A 26786-nucleotide genomic window follows, 5' to 3' on the forward strand; every position below is an offset into this window, starting at 1 on the left:
AAAAGATTGACTCAAAATTTTTAAGTAAAGTAAAACATTCTCTATACCCATTAAATGTAAAAGAGAGAGAAAATTCGACTCCTCTCCAAAATTCAGAAAAATAGAAAGAAAATGGCAGAAAAATCGACCTTCTTAATTATTTTTGATAATCATTAAAAAAAGAAAATTTTGCTCATATTTCATCCAATTTAAAATAGAAAGAAAATAGGAGAAAAAATGAGTCATCTTAATTATTTTTGGGCGTCATGTAAAAAAAATTGCTCATAATTTTGTCCACTAAAAAAAAAAGGCTTCTTAATAAATTTAGAAAGTTCTTTACATGCACAAAACAAGAAAAAACAATCCTATGTCGTGTAAAAAGAAAAGAAATATTTCATTCAAAAATTACCATGAACACAAAAAATTCAAAATAAATTAGATTTTTAGTGAGACTCTTCAAAAAGAAATAAATTGGATTTTTAATGGGACTTTTCAAAAATAAAAAATATTTCGTTCAAAAAGGAACGTTCAAAAAGATAAAAAATATCATACACTCAAAAAATTTCATAATAGTTATATAGAGTCACGTAAAAAAGGAAAATCCTCCATGCACAAAAAAAGTTTGCCTCTTTTTTATTTTTGGAAGTTCACAAGCACAAAAAAAATAAGACAAAATTGAAATAAATTCAAGAAAAAATATTTCATTCGTAATAAAACAAAAAAAATGGCCTTCCGAAGTTATGTAAGAAAGGGAAAAATAATTTATTCCTAAAAGGTATTTTCTTCATGAGTTTTTCGTTCAAAAGAAAGAGAAAAGGTATTTCCTTCCAATTTGCAACATCGATACTACTTATAAATGGAATTAATATTTTATTAACTATTTATTATTAATATTTACTTATTTTTCAAAAATATTACTATCAAATTTTAGCGACTATCATTTCGTTACCTTGATAGAGATTTATGGTATAACTTCTGTACAACTTGCAATTGGAAGGTATAAGATATTACAGGTGCTATTAGATGCAACTTTTGTTAAAAGAAAAATTCACCAATTTCATGAATGTTAGAAATTTACAAGATAAACATTCAAAAGATAAAGAATCAGAATCCACTGCATCAAATTAAAAAGAGTCAACTGTTTCAACATAAGCATACACTTATTTATATCCTACTACAAACATTCAACAGTTATGTAAAACAATTTATTTTTTCTATGCTGATCTTTTATTAATGAGATATTGAAAGCAAAATAGTAATAATAGTTAAGTACATTTCACTTATAATATTTTTCCATTCTAATTTTTAAATTTTTATTATTCTTCTGTTACATAAACTTATATTTGTGTATTTATTACCATCCTGTGCATGATGCAATTATAATTCTTGTAACTTATATTTCTGTTTTTATTACCATCCTGTGATGACGCAAGTACAATTCTTGTAAGAACTTTATTTTTATATAGTACTGATGCTTCAGAGGCATCAAAAAGTTCGGAAGAAAACAGCATCTATGTATATGTAACCTGAGAACGACTGTTTAGTTTACATTTGATGCTCTTTATTTATTAATCATGCTCTTTTGATATAGGAATAGAGGATGCGTCATTAAATGCAGCTGGAATCTTCAAGGGAAGACCTCGATCAAGGAGCGAGTACCCAACGAGCTGATCTTGTAATTTGTGAAACCTGCTGCGAAGAAAATTTTCCTCCATTCATGCTCCTGTCGCTCCTTTCCTGCTGTGATGCAAAGCATATCAATATCGCAGAAAAGCTGCAACTCTGTCATCGTGGCACTATTTTCACTGCTAGCGTTCATAACTATATCCAAAATCAGCACTTTTCCTCCATCTTCTCTCTCAGGAATTGCTTCCTTGCACAGCTTCAGTATCTTCACGCACTGCTCGTCAGTCCAGTCATGCAAAATCAGCTGCATTTGATAGAAACAAGAAATACACCAATAAATAGTTCTAGTCTCGATTTGTAAGGAACTCGTAGAAATTTCACCAAATAAAAAAATAAAAAAAAGTCGTAGAAAGCGCTGTGCTATTCCATCGCATTAACTCTTTCTTAAAAATTAAAAGAAATCGTAGGAATATGTTAGGTGGTAAATCTTGTAAACTACCTTGAGAAACGCTGCTTGAGCTGGTGGAATGTGTTCGAACATGTTCCCAGCGATAGCTTCGACCCGTGGACTTTTGGGCACAGTAGCAATCACATGAGGGAGGTCATAGACGATGATGCGCTTTATGCTCGGGAAGGCCTCGGCGATCGCCCTCGCCGACGTCCCGTCGCCCCCGCCGACATCGACGAGAGACGAGACTCCCTGGAACGCGTCTTTGCAGCGGGCGACCACCGACTTCATGGCGAGGCGCGAGTCGCTGGCCATCGCCTCGTTGAAGAGGCGGTTGAGCGCGGGGTCGTCGCCGGTCATCTCGAAAACCGGCTTGCCGTAGCTCATCTCGAAGGGGATGTCGGGCTGATCCGCCTGCAACCAGGGGGCCAGGAAGTGGAACGGCGCCAAGAGGGTGGAGTCCAGGCAGAAAAGGACAGAGGAGGCGAGGCTGGTGGGGCTGTCCTTGAGGAGGATTTTGGAGTTGGGGGTGAGGGAGTAAGCGTGCTCGTCCGACCCGTTGGGATCCTTTTGGACGGAGAAAAAGCCCGTGTGGGCGAGCATGCGCATGAGACGGCGGAGGGCAGGGGATTTGGTGGGGGCGACGGGGAGGAAGGAGGCGAGCTCGGTGATGGTGAGGGGCCGGCCCCGGGCGTGGATGGCGTCGGGGATGCCCAATTGGATCGCGCACTTGAGGCCCATGGAGCCGACGTGGGCGAGAGCGTGGTGGAAGACGTGGGCTTGGGCTTGCAAAAGCTCGTCGGCGGTGGCTTCGAACGCCATTTTGGCAATTCAACAGTCTGGCCACTTTCTTCACGCTCTCTTGAGGGGACTCGCTGTTGGTTTGCTGGTGGTGCATGGGCCTTGCGATTTATAGACGATTCATGGTATATTGACGATGCGTGTGCTTGCTTTGTTTTACCGCAGACAAAAATTTGTGGCTTACACGCATCGCCTAGGATATTAGGAGGGGTAACCGTGTGGTCCATAAATTAAAGATGTCCGCCTCAGCTTTTTTTTGGTTGATGTCACTGATTATGTACGGATATGTCTTCCGTAGACTTTAAAACTACTGAGCTTGAGGCTTATCCCCTTTTTAAAACTACTGAGCTTGACGCTTGTCCCCTCTGATAGCAAATGAATTGATCCATAATTTGTAATAATTTAGAGCCTCATCCACATTGTCTAGCCATTACACTTGTCTAAATTTAATGATTAAGTTTTTTCATAAATTGACCCATAATTTGTATCAACTCAAGACCTCATCCAAAAAATTTAGCTGGAAGGTTTGTTTTGGATCCTTTAGTCTTGTAACAATATTCAGGGCCTTGTGATGCATGGCTGTTGTGGAACTAAATATATACCAAATGTAGTAAGGTAAGTCAAATGAAAAAGGATGAGATTTCGACTTGACTTATTTCCTATAAAATATTGACTCAAAATATTCAAGTAGCGTAAACCATGATAACTTGATTTGTACACATCACTAGGCTTCAGAGGCTTCAAAAAGTTCAGAAGAAAACAGCCCGAGCCCTCTGGAAGTGTAACTTGAGAGCAATCGTCCAATATACTCTACATATGATCTTCTTTATTTATTAATTTATTCTCTTTTGATATTGGAATGGAGGAGGCATCATAACATGCAGCTGGAGTCATCAAGGGAAGACCTCATAAATTTTCCTCCATTCATCCTCCTAGCGCTCCTTCCCTTCTAAGCCGCAAGAAAATCCCAAAAAAGCCGTATCTCGGTCATCGTAGCACTTTATCCACAGCTAGCATTCGTAACTATAGCCAAAATCGTTACTTTTCCTCCTCTCCCAGGAATGGCTTCATTGCATAGCTTCAGGATCTTCACGCATAACTCATCAGTCCAGTCATGCAAAATCAGCTTCATTCAATAGAAATAAGGCATACACCTTTAAATTGCTTTTGTTTCAATTTATAAAGAAGTAGAGATTTCATTAAAAAAAAAAATATGGGGACACCCACATTTCTAGAGATACCTCTTCCTCTGCCACTCCAACAAATCACCCACATTGTTGGGGGAAAATAAATTGCTCCAAAACGCATGGGCGCATGACCATCACGTGTCAAAAGGCGCCCGACCAGAAGGCGCCCGACTAGGAGGCGTCCGACCAGGAGGTGTTCGACCAGAAGGCACCCAACCTGGAAGCGTCTGACTTCAAGACAAGCGGCCGAGCTGGACATCTGGCCAGGCGCTCGATTCCAGGACGCCCGATCCGAGCACTCACCTCGGCATCCTCGGCTTCGGAGATCCGACCACACTATCCACCTACAACTGTCACATCCTTCTGCAGCTCGACCAGGAACCATGCCCTGCCACTGCTATCAACAATTAATGCGCATGGCCTCCACCGATCTTTCGCTCACTCAACAATTAATGCGCATGGCCTCCACTGATCTCCGGCTCACTCAACAATTAATGCGCATGGCCTCCACTGATCTCCGGTTCACTCAATAATCAATGCACGAGCTATCTACGGATCTCAAACCTTCCACGGCCGACAGTTGAGTTTCTCCGCCACATCCGATCAGCCACGACGACTCACTGACTCCGGCCTGATCTCCCACGACGATGTATTAACTCACACGATCGTGCTCAATCATGACGGTAATCCATTCGCCCCGTCACATCGCAGGTAATTCTGTACCCCTCTATAAAAGAGGAACCCCTCCATCTTAGAGGGTGTTGGACACTGAAACTCCGATGATACACTTTCTCCTCCCTCATACATTTGCCCCCTATGACTTAGGCATCGGAGGGCCGGCGCCGGAAACCCCGGCCACCGGCATTTTTGCAGGACCCCGGAGGACGCCACCCGCCGATGGACCGCCACCCGCCATTCCTAACCGGAGCTCCTCCTGCTCAGCCGACGGCCACTCCCGGGTCCAATTTCCAGCAACAGTTGGCGCTAGAGAAAGGGCCCGAGTTGTGGCCATGAAGTTGAGAAGCAAAGGAGCCTCTAACGCCTCCCGGCGTCCTGCGCCAAGTCCCGGACACTCTGTCCAGAACTCACCGCCAAGACCTCCGGCGGACCCAGTCCCCCAAGTCCAGCCGGAACAGTTCGACATCCTGGTGCAACAAGTTCAAGCCTTGGCCGCTGCCGTCCAAGGCCTGCAGCGTGTGAAGGCACCACCCATACCGCCTCCCCAGGCCCCTGTCCGGCCGGTGCTTCCTCCAAACGGACCGGTGCCCCAGGGCTAAAATCTTCATGGCTCCTCGAGGGCCAATAATGAAGAACGAGCCTCTTCCAGGAGAGAACCGCCAGGGAGGAGCATAGACAGAAGGCCGCAGCTCTCGGAAGCTGAGTCAGCCCCGGACCGAAATGAGCGGGAGCAGACTACAGTGGCGATCCCCCAAACTGGGGAGCTCGATAGGAAAGTCGAGAGGCTCGAGTGCCAGATTGAGGCGCTCCACAGCAGGAAGGCAAGGCGCGAAGGCGACTTCGAGTTTACTACCAAGTCCCCCTTTTCTCGCCAGATCGAGGACGAGCCGGTCCCACCGAGGTTTAAATTGCCTCAGGCGGAGCCCTACAATGGGACGACCGACCCTCTCGACCATTTGGAGAGCTACCGAGCCCTTATGGCGTTGCAAGGGTCCTCGGAGGCTGTGCTCTGCAAAACCTTCCCAGCGACTCTTCGAGGAACGGATCGGCTTTAGTTTTCTGGACTGAAGCCGAGCACAGTGTCCTCTTTTGAGCAGCTCGGCAAGTGTTCGTCCTTTTCCTGTCTACCTAAAAATATGCTAGACAGATCGTTGTTAGAACCGACGAACAAAAGTTAAATTTAATTATACTCTTACCTTTCCTACTCGAAGAATAGTGGTTGTAAGAGGTCGATCCACAGGGAGGCGATTGGAGTTGCATAAAAATTAGAACATTCACTCGGATTTGAAATCGATTTTTGAATAATAAAAGAAAAACATTATGTTGAAGATGTTGAATATTTTCTAGCCTACCGAAGAATTATTTTTTATTTGAAAATAATAAAAAGACAAATACTTGAAATAGAAGAGCATTTATAAATTCATGAAATATTTAATTATTCAAAGGAAAACTTTGACATGGATGAAAACAATGCTTAAGAAGATTGAAGCTTGGAACATAAATTGCATAAAGAAAAATTAGATGTATTGCATAAAAAGAAAAATTTAACGATTGCATAAAGAAAATAGAAATTTAACTAAACCTAGAACAAGGATTGCATGAAAGAAATTGATTGATTTCATAAAAAGAAATGACTACAAAAAGTAAAAAAAATTGAAGATGAAGCCTAATGCTTCTTTCTTCTGCAAATAATAAAATAAAATAAAAGAAAGTTTCTTTTATTTTCTCCCACGGTTAAACAACAACATAAACTAATACTTTTTTCTTTCTTTCTTTCTTCCCCGAAAACAGAGGATTGCTCTGTTTTTTTCTTTTCTTCTCTCCTCCTTGGACCAGCCGACCACCTTCTCCTCCTTGGACCCGCCGGCCACCACCCTCCAGCCGAGCACGCCCCCGGCTCTTCTCGTTTTCCCCCTTCTTATAGATCGCCACGGCATGGAGAGGAGGAGAAACGGGCGCGGGATCTCGGGAGGTGGATCCGGATGAAGAGCGCCACGGGTGCTTGAATGCGGAGGAGGCTGGACCGGCCGGCGTGATCCGTGGATGCAGATGCTTGGGATTTCAAATCCGGAAGAGATGCGGAATCACCGGAAGCTCTATGGACGCCGGATTGGAAACGGATATGGGATCCTTTCTTCTCCCTTGTTTCCGCACGGGATGAAGCTTTGGATCTTTGAAACGGGCGGCCGGAATCGGTGCTGGGAGGAGCATTCATGGCTTGGATCGGGGCGCTGGGACATTCACCGTGTGAAGAACGTGGGCTGCTGGGCGCGGAAGAAAGGAGACGCGGTGCGGGATCGATGGGTGCTGATCACGGATGGCTGGTCTTGGGGGATCCGATTGCTGGGAGGGGCGGATGCTTCACGGGCGAAAGAAGGGGTCTTGAATCCGGAAAGGGGAGACGCGTGCATGGGAGGCTTGATCACGGAGGAGGAACCGCGGAGGAGACGGGAGCGTTGTGATGCGTGCGGACGGCTGGGAGGATCTGGGAGCTTGGATCACGGTTCTGAGATGGGAGCTGGGAGACCAAGTTCCATCCAATTAGTTATGTAGAAGAAAATAATGTGATATGAAATTTGGCTTGTAGACGGACGGACTAAGTTCGTCACGGATCATCTGTTCTGACTAGAGGTCAGTTGCAAGTCTTTCAAGTCATGGGTCACCCAGCACGTTATAGTTATGACATAGCCAATTTAGATTTGCCCAAAAATTATTTTCCAAAAGCACAAAAGAAATGGATCCGATTCGGACCCGAACCCAACTCGGACCTGATTTGAAGTCAAATTTGTACTCAATGTGCATTTTATCTCTAATTTATACTAATCCATGTGAAATCCAAATATAATATTAATCTAGTGAATTTATTATTATCGGTTAACAATAACACTAATTTTAGTGACATGTCGGTCGCACTTTTGTGCTCTCATCACACCCTCCAACTAGCTTATTGCTAGTCTCTAGCAATTCAGTGCGGAAATGATAAAATGAGAGAGCAAAAGTGTTATTTATTATATAAATATCCTAAGATAAATACTCACTTTCGTAGAGCATTACGATTGCACTTAGCATGTGCAACAAGCCGTTAAACCCCTAGGTTACCCTAGCGGACGAGTGTTGTCTCGTGAGGGTTTGCAGTGAAGTTACCCACAAACTTCATCAGTTAGGGAATTCCAAATTTTAACTCGAAATTTGAACAAGTATTACTGTATGAAACTAGAATTGCAAGGACAATAGAGACTTGTTGTTATCATATTTAAACAGACTCTAACTCAAGTTTCATTACACCCCATCTATCTGCTAACAAGTCAAGAATGTAGTGAGGTGCAAGATAGTATCATATAAATGAGTGGCTTTCACTTACTTCCAACATGATCACTCCAATTTTCAAGACTTTCTAGAGTTAAATGGTAATGAACACCCCGGATTTATTTATTCATTTTTTTTTCAGACTGAGTGCTAAGAAGAATGACTTGTGCAATATCTAGCCTTATTAAGCTTTCTAGCTAACCCATGTAGCGAGTGTTAGGCCAATGACTCCCGATCCAGATGGCTCAGGGCACTAGGTGTAGAGACACCCTAACAGGCTTAATAACTCAGGTTAACTAGGCTTCAAGGCCAAATTAGTCACTCAGAGTTTAATCTCAATCATCCTCACCTTTTTACGCGAACACTCGCTGCTTGCCAGGCAGGAGGCCCGGTTACTCAGTGAGAAGACTTAAATTAAACTCATTATTTTATTTTATTTTATCTCTTTTTTTTTCTTTTTTTTTTTCTTTTTTTCTTTTTTTTTTGGTTAGGCTAGGGTGTTCATCACACATATAACTCTAAATTATCTCAAAAATTAAAAGTATTCATATTAGTCGTAAGTTTACATACCCCACTATTCATGTGCTTACGTGTAGGTGCTAACTCATCTTGTATCATGTTAGCAGAAGATAGGTGGGATGAAAACTTAAGCTAGAACTGCTATCATATTTCTTAACTCAAAGCTATTGTCAGAGCAATTCCTAGTTTGTACACCCAAAAAGATTAGAGTTTGAGTTAAAAATTTGAAATCCCCCTTTTTTATTATTTTTTTTTGAAATTTTAATATTTTTTTTTAATATTTTTTTTTAATTGCATAAAAAAATCAAAAATATTCTCTCCCTTTTTTTTTGAAGAAAAATCAAAAATATTCTCACCCCCATACCTAAATCTAACATTGTCCTCAATGTTAAAGAAAATTTAAAGCAGTAAGAGGACAGAGAAGAAGGTACCTGATATGGGCGGGTAAATTGGGGCAAAATACCCCCAAACCTGCATTTTTTTTTTTGAGAATATTTACATGTTGGGTTGCCTCCCAAGAGCGCTAAGTTTTATGTCTTCAGCCAGACAATTTTAATTCATTCATGATAAACAGGGTCGGTCAGAAGTGTCTCCTCAACTTCTGGACTCAGATACTCAAGGTATGGTTTTAAACGATGTCCATTGACTTGAAAGGACCTACCATCCTTGGTATTGCATATTACTACTGCACCATGCGGGTGCACTTTCTCTACTGTGTATGGGCCAGTCCAGCGAGATTTAAGTTTTCCAGGGAATAGATGTAATCGAGAATCATATAGAAGGACTTTTTGTCCTTGGTGAAATTCCTTACGAATGATCATTTTATCATGCATGATCTTCATACGATCTTTGTACTTCTTGGCACACTCGTAAGCATCGTTTCTAATTTCTTCAAGCTCATCGAGTTGAAGCTTCCTATGTTCTCCTGCTTTGTCAAGATCGAAATTTAAATGTTTAATAGCCCAATAGGCCTTGTGCTCTAACTCAACAGGTAAATGACAGGCCTTGCCATAGACAGTTCTATATGGAGACATTCCAATTGGTGTTTTGTAGGCCGTACGATATGCCCACAATGCATCTGTTAACCTAAGGGACCAATTCTTTCGAGATGGATTGACAGTTTTTTCAAGGATGGTCTTGATTTCTCTGTTGGAAATCTCAACTTGTCCACTTGTTTGTGGATGATATGGTGTACTGACCTTGTGATTAATGTTGTACTTTCTCATAAGGGCTTTAAAAATTTTATTGCAAAAATGTTTCCCCCCATCACTAATGATAGCACGAGGGGTGCCAAAACGAGCAAAGATAGATTCTTTAAGGAACTTGATCACCACTTTGTGATCATTGGTCTTACATGCGATAGCCTCAATCCATTTTGATACATAGTCAACTGCCACAAGAATGTACTGATGCCCAAACGACATAGGAAAAGGACCCATAAAATCAATACCCCAAACATCGAAAATTTCTATAATTAAGATAGGGTTCAGGGGCATCTCATTCTTTCTCGAAAGTTTTCCTAATCGTTGACATCGATCGCAAGATTTACAATAGTCATGCGCATCTCGAAAAAGTGTGGGCCAATAAAATCCGCACTGCAAAACTTTTGCAGCAGTTTTCTTCCCACTAAAATGACCACCACAAGCATGGTCATGACAAAAGAAAAGGACATTCCTTTGATCGTGTTCAGGGATGCATCGTCTAATGATTTGATCAGGACAGTATTTGAATAAGTATGGTTCATCCCAAAAATACCACTTCACACGAGCTAGGAAGCGAAATTGTTCCTGTTTGGTCCAAGAGCTGGGCATTTGTTCAGTAACAAGGTAGTTGACTATGTCAGCATACCATGGAACATTGGTGTGGGAAATCATCATTAGTTGTTCATCCGGAAAAGTTTCGGATACAGGTAAGGATTCTGCAGATGACTCAACAATCAGTCTGGACAAGTGGTCAGCTACTACATTTTCAGATCCCTTTTTATCTCGAATTTCGAGATCAAATTCCTGGAGCAATAGGATCCAACGAATGAGCCTCGCCTTAGCATCCTTCTTTGTGAGAAGGTACTTAAGGGCGGCATGATCAGAATAAATAAGGACCTTGGATCCTATTAGATAGGGACGAAATTTGTCTAGAGCAAAGACAACAGCCAACAACTCTTTTTCAGTGGTAGAATAGTTAAGTTGGGCATCATTCAGAGTTTTGCTCGCATAGTGAATCACATGGGGAAGCTTCCCCACTCGCTGACCTAGGACGGCACCTATTGCATAATCGGATGCATCACACATGATTTCAAATGGCAGACTCCAATCAGGGGACCTTATGATGGGTGCTGAGGTTAGTTCAGACTTTAGTCTTTCGAAAGCAGTTATACAAATTGGCGAAAAATTAAAAGTAGCATCTTTCACCAACAAATCGCATAAGGGTTTCGACAATTTACTGAAATCCTTGATAAAGCGGCGGTAAAAACCCGCATGCCCTAAAAAGGATCTAACTTCCCTAACAGTCTTAGGAGGTGGCAATTTAGCAATTAATTCTACTTTGGCCTTATCCACCTCAATTCCTCTTTGTGACACAATGTGTCCCAAAACAATACCTGATTGGACCATAAAATGACATTTTTCCCAGTTAAGAACTAAATTTTTCTCTTTACATCGTTCTACAACAAGGGTCAAGTGATGCAAACATTCATTAAAGTTAGATCCGAATACAGAAAAGTCATCCATAAAAACTTCTAAAAATTTCTCTACCATGTCGGAGAAAATACTCATCATACACCGCTGGAATGTAGCCGGTGCATTACATAACCCAAAAGGCATGCGACGATAGGCAAAAGTACCGTAAGGACAGGTGAATGTGGTTTTCTCTTGATCCTCACGTGCAATTGGTACTTGGTTATATCCAGAATAACCATCAAGAAAACAGTAATGAGAGTGGCCAGCTAGACGTTCTAACATTTGATCAATGAAGGGTAGTGGGAAGTGGTCTTTCCTAGTCATGGCGTTAAGTTTCCTATAGTCGATGCATACTCGCCATCCCGTTTGGACTCGAGTAGGGACTAACTCATTGTGATCATTTTTCACTACAGTGATGCCAGACTTTTTAGGTACGACTTGAACTGGGCTTACCCACTGACTATCAGAAATAGGATATATAATCCCTGCATCTAACAGCTTGATGACCTCGGCTCGAACTACGTCTTTCATGATTGGATTAAGTCGCCTTTGTGGTTCTCTAGAGATTTTTGCATCTTCTTCTAGATGGATTTTATGTTGGACCACAGAAGGACTAATCCCCTTAATATCAGCTATAGACCAGCCGATCGCTTCTTGATTTTTCTGAAGGATATTTAACAACTTCTCTTCCTGTTCTTCAGTTAAATTTGATGCAATAATAATAGGTAAGGTGTTGTTGTCCCCTAGAAATGCATATTTTAAGTTTTCAGGTAGATCTTTAAGTTCGAGCTGGGGAGGTTTGACACTTGAAGGTACTAGCTGGGATTCAAGTATAGGTAATGATTCAAATTTAGTAGCCCATCTGCTAGTATCCATTACAGGAATAGAATCTAGTAATGCATTAACCTCCTGATTCGACTCTCCTTCCTCACAATCTTGACTGAATTGGGCCAAACATCTTTCTAGTGGATCAGAATAACTTGATTCCTCGAAGGACTTGCTGATTATGTTTTCAATCATGTGAATTTCTTCTAAATCGTCCATCTCAGATGGTTGATTACTACTGTGAAAGACATTGAGTTGGACGGTCAAGTTTCCAAATGCTAAGGTCATTATCCCATTTCGGCAACTGATCACAGCATTTGAAGTGGCCAAAAATGGTCTACCAAGGATTACCGGGATGTGACTACCTGGATTTTTCACTGGTTCAGTTTCGAGGACTACAAAATCCACAGGGTAGTAAAACTCATTTACCTTTACAATTACATCCTCTACAATTCCCTTAGGATACTTCACAGTCCTATCTGCTAATGACAAAGTAATGTTTGTGGGCTTTAATTCCCCCAAACCTAGTTCGGTGTAGACAGAATAGGGTAATAGGTTTACACTTGCTCCAAAGTCTAATAGGGCTCTTCGAATGATGGTTTTTCCTATTTTAATTTCAACAGTGGGGCAACCAGGGTCCTTGTATTTTGGGGCAATCTGTTGTTGAATAAGAGATGAGGCTTGTGCCGCCATCACAGCTTGCCTAGGAATACTGGTTTTCCTTTTCACCGTGGTCAAGTCTTTTAAGAATTTTGTATAGGAGGGGATCTGTTTGATTGCATCTAGGAAGGGTAAATTTATTTGAACATTTTTAAAGACCTCCATGATTTCATCGTACTGAGATTTTTTCTTTGAGTCTTGTAGTCTACTAGGAAAGGGAGCCTTGGGTGTGTATGTCTCTATTGGTTTCTCCTCTACTCCTTGTGTTCCTTGTTCTTGTGCCTTTTTCTGAGTGGGATTTGGTTCATGCTTTTCTTCTTTTTTTTGTACAGGAAGTTGGACTTTATTGTCCACTTGCTTGCTAGACCGTAAAGTGGTAATTGCCTGGACTTCATGGTTAGGGTTTCCATTAGAATCAATTTGAAACTGGCCTCTCGGCCCTTGATTCTGTTGCCTACTAGGGTTAGGTACTGGCTGACTTGGCAATTCACCTCTCTTCCTATCCCCTAGAGAGTTAGCTATTTGGCTCAGACTAACCTCAAGTTTTGCAATCGCTTGCGCATGGAATTGGTTAGTCTGCACTTGGGCTGTATTGGTCTGTTGTTGTTGCTTGATAAAATCTTGTTGTTGTTTCATCATATTGGCCATCATGGTTTCTAATTGTGAAGGTTGCTGTGGGATAGGGGCATTATAAGGTGGTACAGATGGAACCAAAGGTTGGTTCATTTGTGGTGGACCTATCCTGGGGAAGTTGTTCTGAAAACCTGGTGGACCACCTTGATGTTGAATAGGTTCATTTTGCTTGTATGAGAAATTTGGGTGGAACCTATTATCAGGGTGGTAAACTGGGCTGAACGAGTTGGGAGTGGGCTTCTTAAAGGCACTATATGAATTTAGAGCATTTGCTTGCTCGGCCTTTATGTTGGGCAGCACTCCACTAGATGCTCAGGACTGTTACACAAAACACACAAACTATATGACTCGTGATCCACTTTCATGACGGGATTTGACTCTTTGTATGAACTCGAACTAGTGGAAACAGTGAAAGCATCAAACTTTTTACTCAAGTTGTTCATTCCAGCCACCAGATTGGACATGACATTTTTGAGTTCTGGGTCTGCTTTCATTTCATAATTACTTGGTTTTCTAGACCCAAACTCATCTCTAATTACTTCCTCACCATAGCTACTCCAATTTTGGGCATTTTCAGCTAAGTCAACAAGAAATTCATAGGCTTGATCCGGGGTTTGGTTCATGAACCTACCCTTGTGCATGGACTCAATCATGTTTCTATGTGTTGGAGGTAGTCCTTTATAAAAGAAGTGGACCAGATCAGCCTTATCAAGCCCATGGTGTGGGCATTTGACCAACAAGTCATGAAATCTTTCCCAAAGTTGGGAAAATTCCTCCTCAGATTTTCCTCTAAAAGTTCTTATGGCATCCTTAATTTTTTCAGTCTTTACCATGGGATAGAACTTAGCCATGAACTTCCTGGATAGTTGTTCCCATGATGTGATGGAATTTGAAGCTAGGGAATACAGCCATGCAGCAGCACGATCCTCTAAAGTCATGGAAAATAACCTTAATTTAATACCCTCTTCATCTAAATTTTGATTTCTAAACGTTTGACAAATTGTCAAAAATTTGTTTCGATGAATGTAGGGTTGTTCACTCTCGAACCCATGAAACTTGGGTAACATGTTTATTGTTGCAGCCCGAATCTCGAATTGGGCTGCATTATTAATTGGTAATACTATGCAAGTAGGGGGACTAGCGGATGCGGGTGCAAACAATTCATTTAGGGTTCTAATATGTTCACCCATTATAGAGATCGACGGTTGGTTTACAGTTCGCAGGTTGTGATGAAAAGTTCTTTCAATCTCAGGATCAAATGGGGTTAACTTATCCCTTAATGACCTTCTACCATGCATACATTTTCCACAACTTAATTAGATTCGACTCCTACAATGAACGAAATCATAAAAGAAGAGAAGAAAGGCTAGACCAAGATGACCACAATCAACACCACACAACAATTTGATCCTATTAGTCTTAGAACGAAGTGAAGTTTAGTAGCTTCTTAAATCTAGTTGCATAGAGACTTATCAGGTTAAAAAAAATTCCTGAAATTCTCTCTAGATTAGACAGCTCCTAATCTCCCTTTCAGATTAAGCTTGAGCTTACCAGTTAAGTGATTCAGTAACCAGTGACCAGGAAAGTCCCGGGGTGTGCGGTGGTGCTAGAAGGGATACACCGATACCACAATACCCGTAACAGTTCTCACTGTTGTAAAACTTTCCTAGACATCACCAATTACTAAATTCTCACTGGAGTGGCTTTCAGCTGCTTCTTTCCAAGAGCCTAATTGAGCTCGAAAACCCTAAGGCCGACGTCTAATTTGATTTTAATTTAATTTGACTTAGGATAAGTATGCAAGGTGGTGATTTTTGGGCTAAGGACAGGTAATGACTTCCCGACCTTATCTTTTTAATGGGTTTTGCCCTTAATTACTTTATGCAAATGCTTAATACTAAATGCAGCAAATAATCAATATTTTTTTTAAAGTTTATGCAATGTCATTAGGTTGTATTGATTAAATGAGCAAACAAATTTTTTTTCACTTTTACTTTTTTTTTAAAATTTTTTTTTTTAATTTTTTTTTAGCAATAACTTGAATGTAAACTAAACACAATCCTTATGCGTCAGTTAATCTCCGAATGCCCGTTGAATAAGCTCTGGAGATTACTCCGTGAGGAGTCCCAATAGAGGTATGATAACCTCGGGAAATTGCGCCTTATCAATTACTAGCAAAAATAATATAGATTTTTTTTTAAATTTTTAAATTTTTTTTTAAAATTTTTTTTGAATTTTTTTTAATATATTTTTTTAAATTTAAATTTAAATTTCAAATTTCGAATTTCAGAATTCAAATTTTGAATTTAAAGTTTTGAATTTTTGAATTTTGAAATATTTTTTATATTTTATTTTTATTTTTTTTTTTGAAATTTTTTTTCAAATTTTAAATTTCAGAATTTAATAACTACGAAATTATTAACTGAAAATAATCAAAATAATAAAAATAAAAACTTACTACCGGAGTGCGTTCACTCCGGGCATCCAAAATCCAATTTGATCTTCGTGATCGTTCTTGCTTCTCGATTTGCCTCCCCGGCAACGGCGCCAAAATTCTGTTCGTCCTTTTCCTGTCTACCTAAAAATATGCTAGACAGATCGTTGTTAGAACCGACGAACAAAAGTTAAATTTAATTATACTCTTACCTTTCCTACTCGAAGAATAGTGGTTGTAAGAGGTCGATCCACAGGGAGGCGATTGGAGTTGCATAAAAATTAGAACATTCACTCGGATTTCAAAATCGATTTTTGAATAATAAAAGAAAAACATTATGTTGAAGATGTTGAATATTTTCTAGCCTACCGAAGAATTATTTTTTATTTGAAAATAATGAAAAGACAAATACTTGAAATAGAAGAGCATTTATAAATTCATGAAATATTTAATTATTCAAAGGAAAACTTTGACATGGATGAAAACAATGCTTAAGAAGATTGAAGCTTGGAACATAAATTGCATAAAGGAAAATTAGATGTATTGCATAAAAAGAAAAATTTAACGATTGCATAAAGAAAATAGAAATTTAACTAAACCTAGAACAAGGATTGCATGAAAGAAATTGATTGATTTCATAAAAAGAAATGATTATAAAAAGTAAAAAAAATTGAAGATGAAGCCTAATGCTTCTTTCTTCTGCAAATAATAAAATAAAATAAAAGAAAGTTTCTTTTATTTTCTCCCACGGTTAAACAACAACATAAACTAATACTTTTTTTTTCTTTCTTTCTTCCCCGAAAACAGAGGATTGCTCTGTTTTTTTCTTTTCTTCTCTTCTCCTTGGACCAGCCGACCACCTTCTCCTCCTTGGACCCGCCGGCCACCACCCTCCAGCCGAGCACGCCCCCGGCTCTTCTCGTTTTCCCCCTTCTTATAGATCGCCACGGCATGGAGAGGAGGAGAAACGGGCGCGGGATCTCGGGAGGTGGATCCGGATGAAGAGCGCCACGGGTGCTTGAATGCGGAGGAGGCTGGACCGGCCGGCGTGATCCGTGGATGCAGATGCTTGGGATTTCAAATCCGGAAGAGATGCGGAATCACCGGAAGCTCTGTGGACGCCGGATTGGAAACGGATATGGGATCCTTTCTTCTCCCTTGTTTCCGCACAGGATGAAGCTTTGGATCTTTGAAACGGGCGGCCGGAATCGGTGCTGGGAGGAGCATTCATGGCTTGGATTGGGGCGCTGGGACATTCACCGTGTGAAGAACGTGGGCTGCTGGGCGCGGAAGAAAGGAGACGCGGTGCGGGATCGATGGGTGCTGATCACGGATGGCTGGTCTTGGGGGATCCGATTGCTGGGAGGGGCGGATGCTTCACGGGCGGAAGAAGGGGTCTTGAATCCGGAAAGGGGAGACGCGTGCATGGGAGGCTTGATCACGGAGGAGGAACCGCGGAGGAGACGGGAGCGTTGTGATGCGTGCGGACGGCTGGGAGGATCTGGGAGCTTGGATCACGGTTCTGAGATGGGAGCTGGGAGACCAAGTTCCATCCAATTAGTTATGTAGAAGAAAATAATGTGATATGAAATTTGGCTTGTAGACGGACGGACTAAGTTCGTCACGGATCATCTGTTCTGACTAGAGGTCAGTTGCAAGTCTTTCAAGTCATGGGTCACCCAGCACCTTATAGTTATGACATAGCCAATTTAGATTTGCCCAAAAATTATTTTCCAAAAGCACAAAAGAATTGGATCCGATTCGGACCCGAACCCAACTCGGACCTGATTTGAAGTCAAATTTGTACTCAATGTGCATTTTATCTCTAATTTATACTAATCTATGTGAAATCCAAATATAATATTAATCTAGTGAATTTATTATTATCGGTTAACAATAACACTAATTTTAGTGACATGTAGGTCGCACTTTTGTGCTCTCATCAGCAAGCAGTTCGCCACCAACTTTATGGCCAGCCGAAGCCAGCGGCGAACGTCGGATTCCCTCCTGGACATCAAGCAGAAGGAGGGAGAATCCCTCAGAGAATACCTCGACCGTTTCATCGCCGCAACCTGAGAGGTTTGCGAGCTCGACCAGTCAATAGCCATGTCGGCACTGAAGACTGGGGCTCGATCCTACAGGCTCCTCTTCTCTATCGAGAAGAGCTTCCCTGCTGACTTCACCGAGATGTTGGCCCGAGCTCGGAAATATGTGAAGGCCGAAGAGGCCATCGCCTCCAGGCGAGGCGCGACCGAGCAGGCCTCGAAGAAGCAGAAGAAGCGCCGCGAGGAGCGTGGCCGCCCGAGAAGCCGGTCCCCCCACCCAGATAAGAATCTACCTCAGCTAAGGAGTCCGCCTCGACAGCGGGGACCACTTCGACGGAGGTCCCCACCTCGGTCGAGATCCCACCTCGGTCGAGTTCCCCACCTCAGCCGAGATCTCCATCTCGGCCACGGATGCCCCAGGGGAAGTATGAGAACTACACTCCCATCAATGCGCCCCGGGCCGAGATCCTAATAGAGATAGAAGGTCGGAACTTCTTCCGACCTCTACCCCTGATGCGGGACCAAGGATTCCGGCGCAATCCCTGGAAGTATTGCCGCTTCCACCGGGACCACGGCCATGACAAAGAGGACTGTTTCCATCTCGGAGATGAGATCGAGGCGCTCATCCGCCGTGGGGTACTCAACCGGTTTGTGCGGAATCGGCGTGAGGAAAGAAAGCCGGAGGAAAATGCTACACTGCCCGAGAATCCAAATGATAATAGGCCTATCGCCGGCACCATTAACACTATTAGAGGAGGAAGCTCAACTGAAGAGCCAACCGAGGAGAGAACCCCTCCAAAGCGTCCGCGCACCTCCGAAGCCATCTTGTTGTCGGATAAGGATTTGGAAAGAGTTGAGACTCCTCATGATGACGCTGTGGTCATCTCCATAATTGTAAACAAGTTTGATGTAAAGCGCATCCTAGTTGATAATGGAAGCTCGGCAAATATTTTGTATTATGGTGCCTTCCATAAGATGGGAATGACGGAAAGCCAGCTTCGGAGAATGAATGCTCCACTGGTTGGATTCACCGGAGACTCAGTCCCGGTTGAGGGCGAGATCAGCCTCCTTGTCACGGTCGGCCTCGCCCCTCGAGAAAGCACCGTGAGGACGGACAGCGAGCCCATGCTCCCTCAGCCTTGTGCTCGATTCCTCGACTAAGGTCGGGATGCCCCGCTGAGTCGACAGTGAGTCCAAACTCTCTTGACCTTGGGAAGCGTCACCAGGTCGACAGCGAGCCCAAGCACCCTTGGCCTCGTGCTCGATTCCTCGACCAAGGTCGGGATGCCTCGCTGAGTCGACAGTGAGTCCAAACTTCCTCGACCTCGGGAAGCGTCATCGGGTCGACAGCAAGCCCTAGCTCCCTTGGCCTCGTGCTCGATTCCTCGACTAAGGTCGGGATGCCCCGCTGAGTCGACAGTGAGTCCAAACTCCCTCGACCTCGGGAAGCATCACCAGGTCAACAGCGAGCCCAAGCTCCCTCGGCCTTAGGAAGACCTCCAACAATGGGATAGTACCTACACGGCCCGCCGAGACATTCAACACCGAGGCAGTACCTACACGGACTCCCCTGGTGTGCGGGCGCGCCCAAAGCGAACTACAGGCCAAGGAATGCCCATAAAAGCCAACCGCAGGGCGAGGTCGCTTGCCTCAGCCTGAGATGCCCGGCTCCGATGGTGCGAAAGTTATAACCCTACCCAGCACCTATGTCATTGCATTTATTTGTTTACATTACAAAATGATCGACGACACCCCGACCAAGCTCGGGATCCCCCTCGACCAAGGTCGGGATGCTCTCCTGAATCAACTGTAAGCCGAGGTCCTCTCGACCCCGCGCACCAGTCTGCAGCTCAATCTTTATTTATTCCGGATCCCTCTGAGCGAGGGCCCAGCCGACTTCTAACGTCAATTCAAGCCAAGACGGCCTGTAACGACAACTTCGAGCATACTCTGGCCGAGCTCGGAAGTGCCGAATCACTGGATCTTGCTTGTTGATATTCCGACCGAGTTCGAAATCAAAGGACATGAAAGCCCCAACAATAGCCCGATCTCGGCCTACGATCTCTTCGGAGTCCAACTTCGAAGCTTTATCAAGCTTACCCTGAAAGCCGAGCCCAAGGACTTGGCAAAATTTTCCAGAGAACGAACCTAAACGTCTAGCGGGACTCCTCCTGGGTCCAAGCTCAAAGACTTAGCGAGTTTTCCTAAAGTCTAAACCTAGAGCTAAACCTAACAACTTAGGGAACGCTATCAGAGCCTAGGTCTAAGGACTTAGCCGAGCTCAAAGACTTAAAAGAATTCGCCGAGAAAAATCCAACTCAAGCAATCAGAATAAAGGCTTATCAAAATTAAAGCAAGCACAAGTAATGGAAGAAAAGAAGTTCTTCATTAACAAAAGTCCGAAGGCTAAGTACAAAATTAGGGTTCGGCCGTACAGTGATTTCGGAGGCCGACCTCATTTACAAAGAAGAAAAATGAAAAGAAGGAAAAAGGCTAAGTCCTAAGAGTAGTCGCAGCTTCGGCTTCGGCGCCGGCCTTAAGGTCGTTCACGACAACCACTTTGGGATTCTCGGCTGGATCCTCCCCGGGTTCTTCCGCCCGCCCGACTGCAATCGCAGAGGTCTCGGCCGGAATGTCGCCAGCAGTTTCGGGGGTGGCATCGGGCTCTCTTTACGAGCTCCCTCGGCGGAAGTCTCCCGAACGGCCTCCTCGGCTGTTTCGACCTCGGCCCCAACCGGGCCTTCAGTTCCGCCCTCATCCTCGTCGATCCTACCTCCGGGCTGGAGCGTGCTGAGGTCGAACTGAGGGCAGAGGCGCATCAGTTGCCTTCTGAAGTCTTCAAATCTGTGGATAAGCCCATCCACGGCCTCCTCCTTCAGCAACTCGCGGAACTCTTCCAACTCCCGGAAGAGTTGCACCGCATTTTGGGCCTGTTCCAGAGCCCTCTTCTCGCGAGCCTTGAGCTGTTCGGCCTTCAGCTAGACGCTCCTCGCCTCACACTCATGGCAGGTGATCGTGGAACGAGCTTTGGCCAGACGAGCCTCGGCGGCGCGCACCTCCGACCTGGTCAAAGCGTGCACACCCTTCTCCTCCTCAAGCTCCGCAGTCAAGGCCCGGAGCTCGGCTTCAGCGGCCTCCACCCTCGCAAGGAGTACCCTCTGCGAGACCTCGGACTCGCCAAGTCTCCGCTCGGTCTCCTCCTGCCTCTGCAGACATCTTTGGGCTCGGTCCCGGTAGTCTGCTGCCACGAAGATCAGCATGTCGACCTCGTGGAGATGCTGCAAACAGAGCGAACAAAAAAGTGAGCTAAGGTTAAAAACCAAATACAAGAGTTAAAGCCAAAGGCAAACTTACCCGGACGGCGGAGCAGTAAGTCCCATCCACAAGACTGTTAAAGTCCGCGGACCGAAACTCTGCCTGGTCGGCCGGAAGCAGGGCGACCTGGAAGACCTGACGCGCTATTTCGGCGTCATGGAGGGCCGAGTCACCCTCAAAGACCACCCACTCGGGGCAGTGGGGCCTCCTCTCCTGCCGAGCTTCACCTCCCGAAGGACCCGGGAGACTCGGCCTCGCTGGGCTCGCCAAGGACGACCTCGGAGCCCCTTGGCCGCTCCCCTGCTCGGGGACCGAGCGCCGCAGCTGGACGGGCGACGACTGGGATGCTGGGAAATCGGAGCTGGACAGGCGGGGGCTGTAGGAGTCCCCGCAGAGCTTGAACTCCCACGGCCGATGCTCGGGACCTCCTTCCGAGTAGGCCTGGAGGACCCAGCTTTCGAGGCACCCGTTTCGACAGCCGCGCCTGCCAAAGATCTGGCTTTCTTCCTAGGCTCAGGTGGGACCCCGCCGGCCTCGGCCGCCCTCTTCCTGAATCGGGCGTAGAGATTCGCGTTACTAGTCACTATCTTTGGGACGTCTGAAAAGGCAAAAAAAAAGAGCCCAGGTGTCAGGAAAGAGGAGACGAGAAGGAAAAAGATAAAGCGAACAAGACGAGAAACGACAACCACCCTTACCTTGGGAGCGCGCCGCGCTCAAGCCGATATTGACCAAAGTATCCTCGCTCACGAGGTCATTCAAAAGAATATCTTCCTCGAGGCTGTAAAGAGCGACGAGGATCCCTTGCTCGTTCTCAGAAAGTATGGGGAGCTTGTTGACGGCCTTGAGCTGAGCCTGCCCCCACCTGGGGTCAAACCCCACGCACACTCAGAGGATAAAAAGAAAAACTTCTCCTTCCATCCGTGAATAGATGTAGGAGCACCTCGAAAGAGCGACCGACCACCCCGAAGGGCAAGGTAAAGCCACTTTCCGTCTCCCGGATTGGACTTCAGTAAGAAGCACTGTCGAAAGACATTGACCGAAGCCGGTACCCCGTGGAGAAGGCACAGGGACAAAAAACCGACAATGGTCCTCCACGCGTTCGGAACGAGCTGCGCTGGGACAAGATGATAAGTCGCCAGGAGCTCGTTCACGAACCCGTGTAAGGGGAACTACAGGCCGGCCCAGAGTGTCTCCGTGTACACTCCGATCCGACCTGGGGGAGGCCTCGTTATCCGATCATCCGACCCTGCGGGTTTAAGACGAAACCCGCTTAGAGGAAAAAACCACTCCTCGGCCATTTCCAATTCCTCCGCACTCAAAGTGGACCCGACTTCATCAGGACCATGACCCATCCCGGGAAGGAGATAGAGAAAAAGAAGAGGAGAAGGGAAAAAAGGGAAAAGCAAAAACCCTCCGAGCAGACGAGGGGGGAGGCACCTACTGAAATTTCTGCCGAAAATGTCAACGATTCGAAGGAGGGAAACCGGGACGATCGCTTGGAAACGCCTCGGAGTGCCGCCGGAAGGAACTAGAGAACAAGGAAAAAAGGAGCGACAGTAGCCGCGGCCAAACAAGAGCCTTCAGTGCCAGGACAAGGGTTTATATAGACCTCTCCAACGGCCCAGATCGATGAGGTCAAACTCCGCCTCCCGTCCAGATCGTACCATGTGTCGGCCCCGGAGACTGAGGCGGCATATCCGATTCAGATCGACGCTTCGAATACCGAATCAGGGTGGCGTCCCATCAGATCATGGAGCCTCATCATGAGCCCACGATGCGAGACCACCTCGAAGGGCGAAAAGGCGTCGCCCCGTCTCCTTTCATTAAAGATGCCCCGAAGCGCGCGGGATGCCGGAATAATTTAAGGCTCTTTGGCCCCCACTAATGCAATAAAGGCAACTACTTCCACGCCCGAGCTCGCAAACAGCTCGAACTCGGAAGTCGGGGGGTAGTATTGGGGAAAAATAAATTGTTCCAAAACGCATGGGTGCATGACCATCACGTGTCAAAAGGCGCACGATCAGAGAGCGCCCGACTAGAAGACGTCCGACCAGGAGGCGCCCGACCAGGAGGCGCCCGACTAGAAGGCGCCCGACCTGGAAGCGTCTGACTTCAAGACAAGCGGCCGAGCTAGACATCTGGCTAGGCGCTCGATTCCAGGACGCCCGATCCAAGCACTCGACCTCAGCATTCTCGGCTTCGGAGATCGACCACACTATCCACCTACAGCTATCACATCCTTCTGCAGCTCGACCAGGAACCATGCCCTGCCACTGCTATCAACAATTAATGCGCATGGCCTCCACCGTTCTCCGGCTCACTCAACAATTAATGCGCATGGCCTCCACTGATCTCTGGCTTACTCAACAATTAATGCGCATGGCCTCCACTGATCTCCGGTTCACTCAATAATCAATGCGCGAGCTATCTACGGATCTCAAACCTTCCACGGCAGATAGTTGAGCTACTCCGCCACGTCCGATCAACCACGACGACTCACTGACTCCGGCCTGATCTCCCACGATGATGTATTAACTCACACGATCGTGCTCAATCATGACGGTAACCCGTTTGCCCCATCACATCGCAGGTAATCCTGTACCCCTCTATAAAAGAGGAACCCCTCCATCTTAGAAAGGGTTGGACACTGAAACTCCAAAGATACACTTTCTCGTCCCTCATACATTTGCCCCCTCTGACTTAGGCATCGGAGGGCCAGCGCCGGAAACCCCAGCCACCGGCTTTTTTGCAGGACCCCGGAGGACGCCACCCGCCGACGGACCGCCACCCGCCATTCCTACACCGGAGCTCCTCCTGCTCAGCCGACGGCCACCCTCGGGTCCAATTTTCAGCAACACATATGAATCTCATTCTCTGCCATTCTATGCCGCTCCTCTCTCGCCTCTCTCTATTTTTTCCTTCGTAGACATAGCTACCAACCTCCCTGAGGTCCATCGTGCCGATATTATGATATGATTTTTGACTGCTAAACCATATTTTGATTTTAAAAATATCTAAGCCATACCCTATAGTGGTTCCCATCCTTAATTTAAAACCATTATTGGGGGGCTATCGATTCCCGTCCTCCGCCGCCTTGGTGCAGTCCCACTCCACCAAATAACCCATGTAGCTCCAACCAAACTTAAGCTATGAGATAGGATGAAATAAGGTTTTATCTCTTTATTAAGAATATAATTAGTATTTTACATAAGTTTTACAGAAGATATCCAACCAAACATAAGCCACCGTAGAAAAGTAGATAGTACTTTATTAATTAATTTCGGTTTGGTGGAATAGCACTTGTAGTGGGATAATCATGGTTTCTCACTTATTTATATCGAATGTATTTTTTTTTAATTTTCTTTTATTTTTGATTTTAGTGCAGGAAGTGGATTGGTTTTGAAGCTAAGTGGACCGTCGAAGGCGTTGATGCAGCCAGGTACTGGTCATGCCAAATGCATAGTCATGATCTATGCACATAGCACATCCGAAAGCAAGCTTTTAAGTAATCTCAATGGATGGTCCAAGGGCCTAAGCTGCATAGGGTCATCAAAATGGTCCCATGCATGATAGATGCACCCAACTTGTCCTTTGACGTAAGAGCATCATCAATGAGAAAGGCATGGCTGTTTATTTCCAATGCACCTTCTTGTTTCTCTGGCTTTGGTTTGGTATAATGGCATTGTCAATAGGAAAAACAAGCATACCATGCAAAAACAAAAAACGAAGCAAGGAAGCCAACCATTTGTTCGTCCGTACAAATAATAATAATAATAATAATAATAATAAAACGACAAGATACAGCTATTGTAACAGCAATGAAGAATTTTGTCCGCCTCGGTTGATGGATGGAGAGCCCTGCAATATGCTCTCACACGAGAAATTATATCCAGCACAATATACACTATATAGCCATGCGCAGGAACGGCTCAATGCATTTAGGGGCTTAAGGCGAACTTTAAAAAAAAAAATTATTTTTTAAAAAATATAAAAAAAATTAATAAGTGCAAAATATTTTTAAAAATTATTTAAAAATAATTAGTCTAGCTTTTTAAAATATAAAATTACTAAATAAACTTTTGTATTCAAGATTCATTAAAATACTATTTTCGATCGATAATATAGCTAATTCATTTAATCTTTTTTGTGACATAGTTGATCGCAAATAAGATTTTATCAACTTTAATTTTGAAAAAAAATTTCAGCAAAAGCAACTGTTATTAGTATTATTACAACTATATGTCTCCAAAACCTAACAACATTTTTATCAAAAAATCTTATAACCATATTGTATCATCCCCGATATGTAAATCCATCTATAGTGCACCAATCTACCATCTATTAGCACTATATGCAAATTTTTTTACCTGACCATCTCAAGTAGCATCTCTAAACAAATCCATGGAGGCATGTAGTTGTCTAGGATTTACATGCATGACGTAGCACCCCAACCATGCTCCTAACATCCAGCAATAATGTTCCACCAAGTGCATAGCATATCGTGAAAAGGCAATATTATACGAGATCCCTTTATCATTTATGGATTCAAATCATGTTCATTGGAAACCAAGTTGACACGTTAGGATCCACCTAAATACAGCATCATTTATAATTTCCCACACCAAAGATTATACGTATCTCTCGCTGCTTCCGCTTAGCGTTAGAATTTGGCATTCGGATGGCGGTCGAATCCAATGGCAAGAGTGATTCTCTACAGTAAAAAGTAATGTAGGGGCCTTTTTTTGGGCCGGGGCCTTAGACGACCGCCTCAATCGCTTGGGCTGGCCCTGGCCATGTGTGCCATCAATCATAGCCACTCACTTCCATAGCAATGCAATGAGATGAGCGATAATTGAGGCTCGTAGAAATGAGTGGATATGATGGGTGGCATGTATAGATACGTGGTGCACACTATGCAGGAAACAATTTTTTCTCTGACTGAGTCTTTTCTACCCTGTGGAAGCAGATGGAAAATTATACCTCCCTTATTTGGTAAGTCGAGATCGCACCGAGCTGCAATCACTTGCGGTAATTGTTTGAAAATTTAATCGGCTATTAATTCTGCATGTCTTGTGCTGCCCTCCTATTGGTCGGCTAAGCTGGCAGGCATATTTCTTAATCACTTATAGTAATAATTGTTTAATGAGATCTTTATATTTTGGTTATAATTGTTAGAGAATTGAAATACTCGGATACCTCTGGGCCATTGGAAAAGCGTCGGCGGACTCTAAAATGAGCAGACGCTTATAAGCGTCGGCATAGCTTACGTTTATGCCGACGCAATCAAGAAGCGTCAGAAGAAAAAAAATTTCCACCCCCACCTGTCCGACACTTTTGCGACGCGTAGAAAAGCATCGGAGCGAAAATTATCGACACTTATAAGCGTCAGTAAAGGCTCTATAAAGCATCGAAAAAGTCTTTCTTTTTTGTAGTGTTTTTATTAGAAATAATAAATAATGATGATATTTTTATGATTTGTTAAATATTGCACATGTCTTTAACTAATACTTGCATAATCATGGATAATAGTAATTGCGGTATCAAATACAAACTCATAAATATGGTTGTGGCACAATTATAGATCCAAATATTCTGTAATAATATGCGACACTTCTCGCATAATCATTTAAATTTAATGATTTTGAAACACCAAAA

The 26786-nt window shown here is 44.1% G+C and overlaps 2 protein-coding genes across 2 annotated transcripts; one reads left to right on the forward strand and one right to left on the reverse strand.

Moving 5' to 3' along the window:
- Window positions 1-1417: 1417 nt before the first annotated feature.
- LOC120105247 (trans-resveratrol di-O-methyltransferase-like) lies at window positions 1418-2943 on the reverse strand. Its single transcript, XM_039117541.1, has 2 exons — window positions 2105-2943; window positions 1418-1909 (listed from the first exon to the last, which is right to left on the reverse strand). Exons 1-2 carry the CDS (start codon window positions 2873-2875, stop codon window positions 1607-1609), a joined length of 1074 nt encoding a protein of 357 aa, XP_038973469.1. The 5' UTR covers window positions 2876-2943; the 3' UTR covers window positions 1418-1606.
- A 15284-nt stretch (window positions 2944-18227) lies between these two features.
- On the forward strand, window positions 18228-18977 carry LOC120105243. The gene has a single exon (XM_039117535.1). The coding sequence runs from the start codon at window positions 18228-18230 to the stop codon at window positions 18975-18977; it is 750 nt and encodes a 249-aa protein (XP_038973463.1).
- Window positions 18978-26786: the final 7809 nt, after the last annotated feature.

Source organism: Phoenix dactylifera, unplaced genomic scaffold (assembly GCF_009389715.1).
Source record: "Phoenix dactylifera cultivar Barhee BC4 unplaced genomic scaffold, palm_55x_up_171113_PBpolish2nd_filt_p 000241F, whole genome shotgun sequence".
NCBI lineage: Eukaryota > Viridiplantae > Streptophyta > Magnoliopsida > Arecales > Arecaceae > Phoenix > Phoenix dactylifera.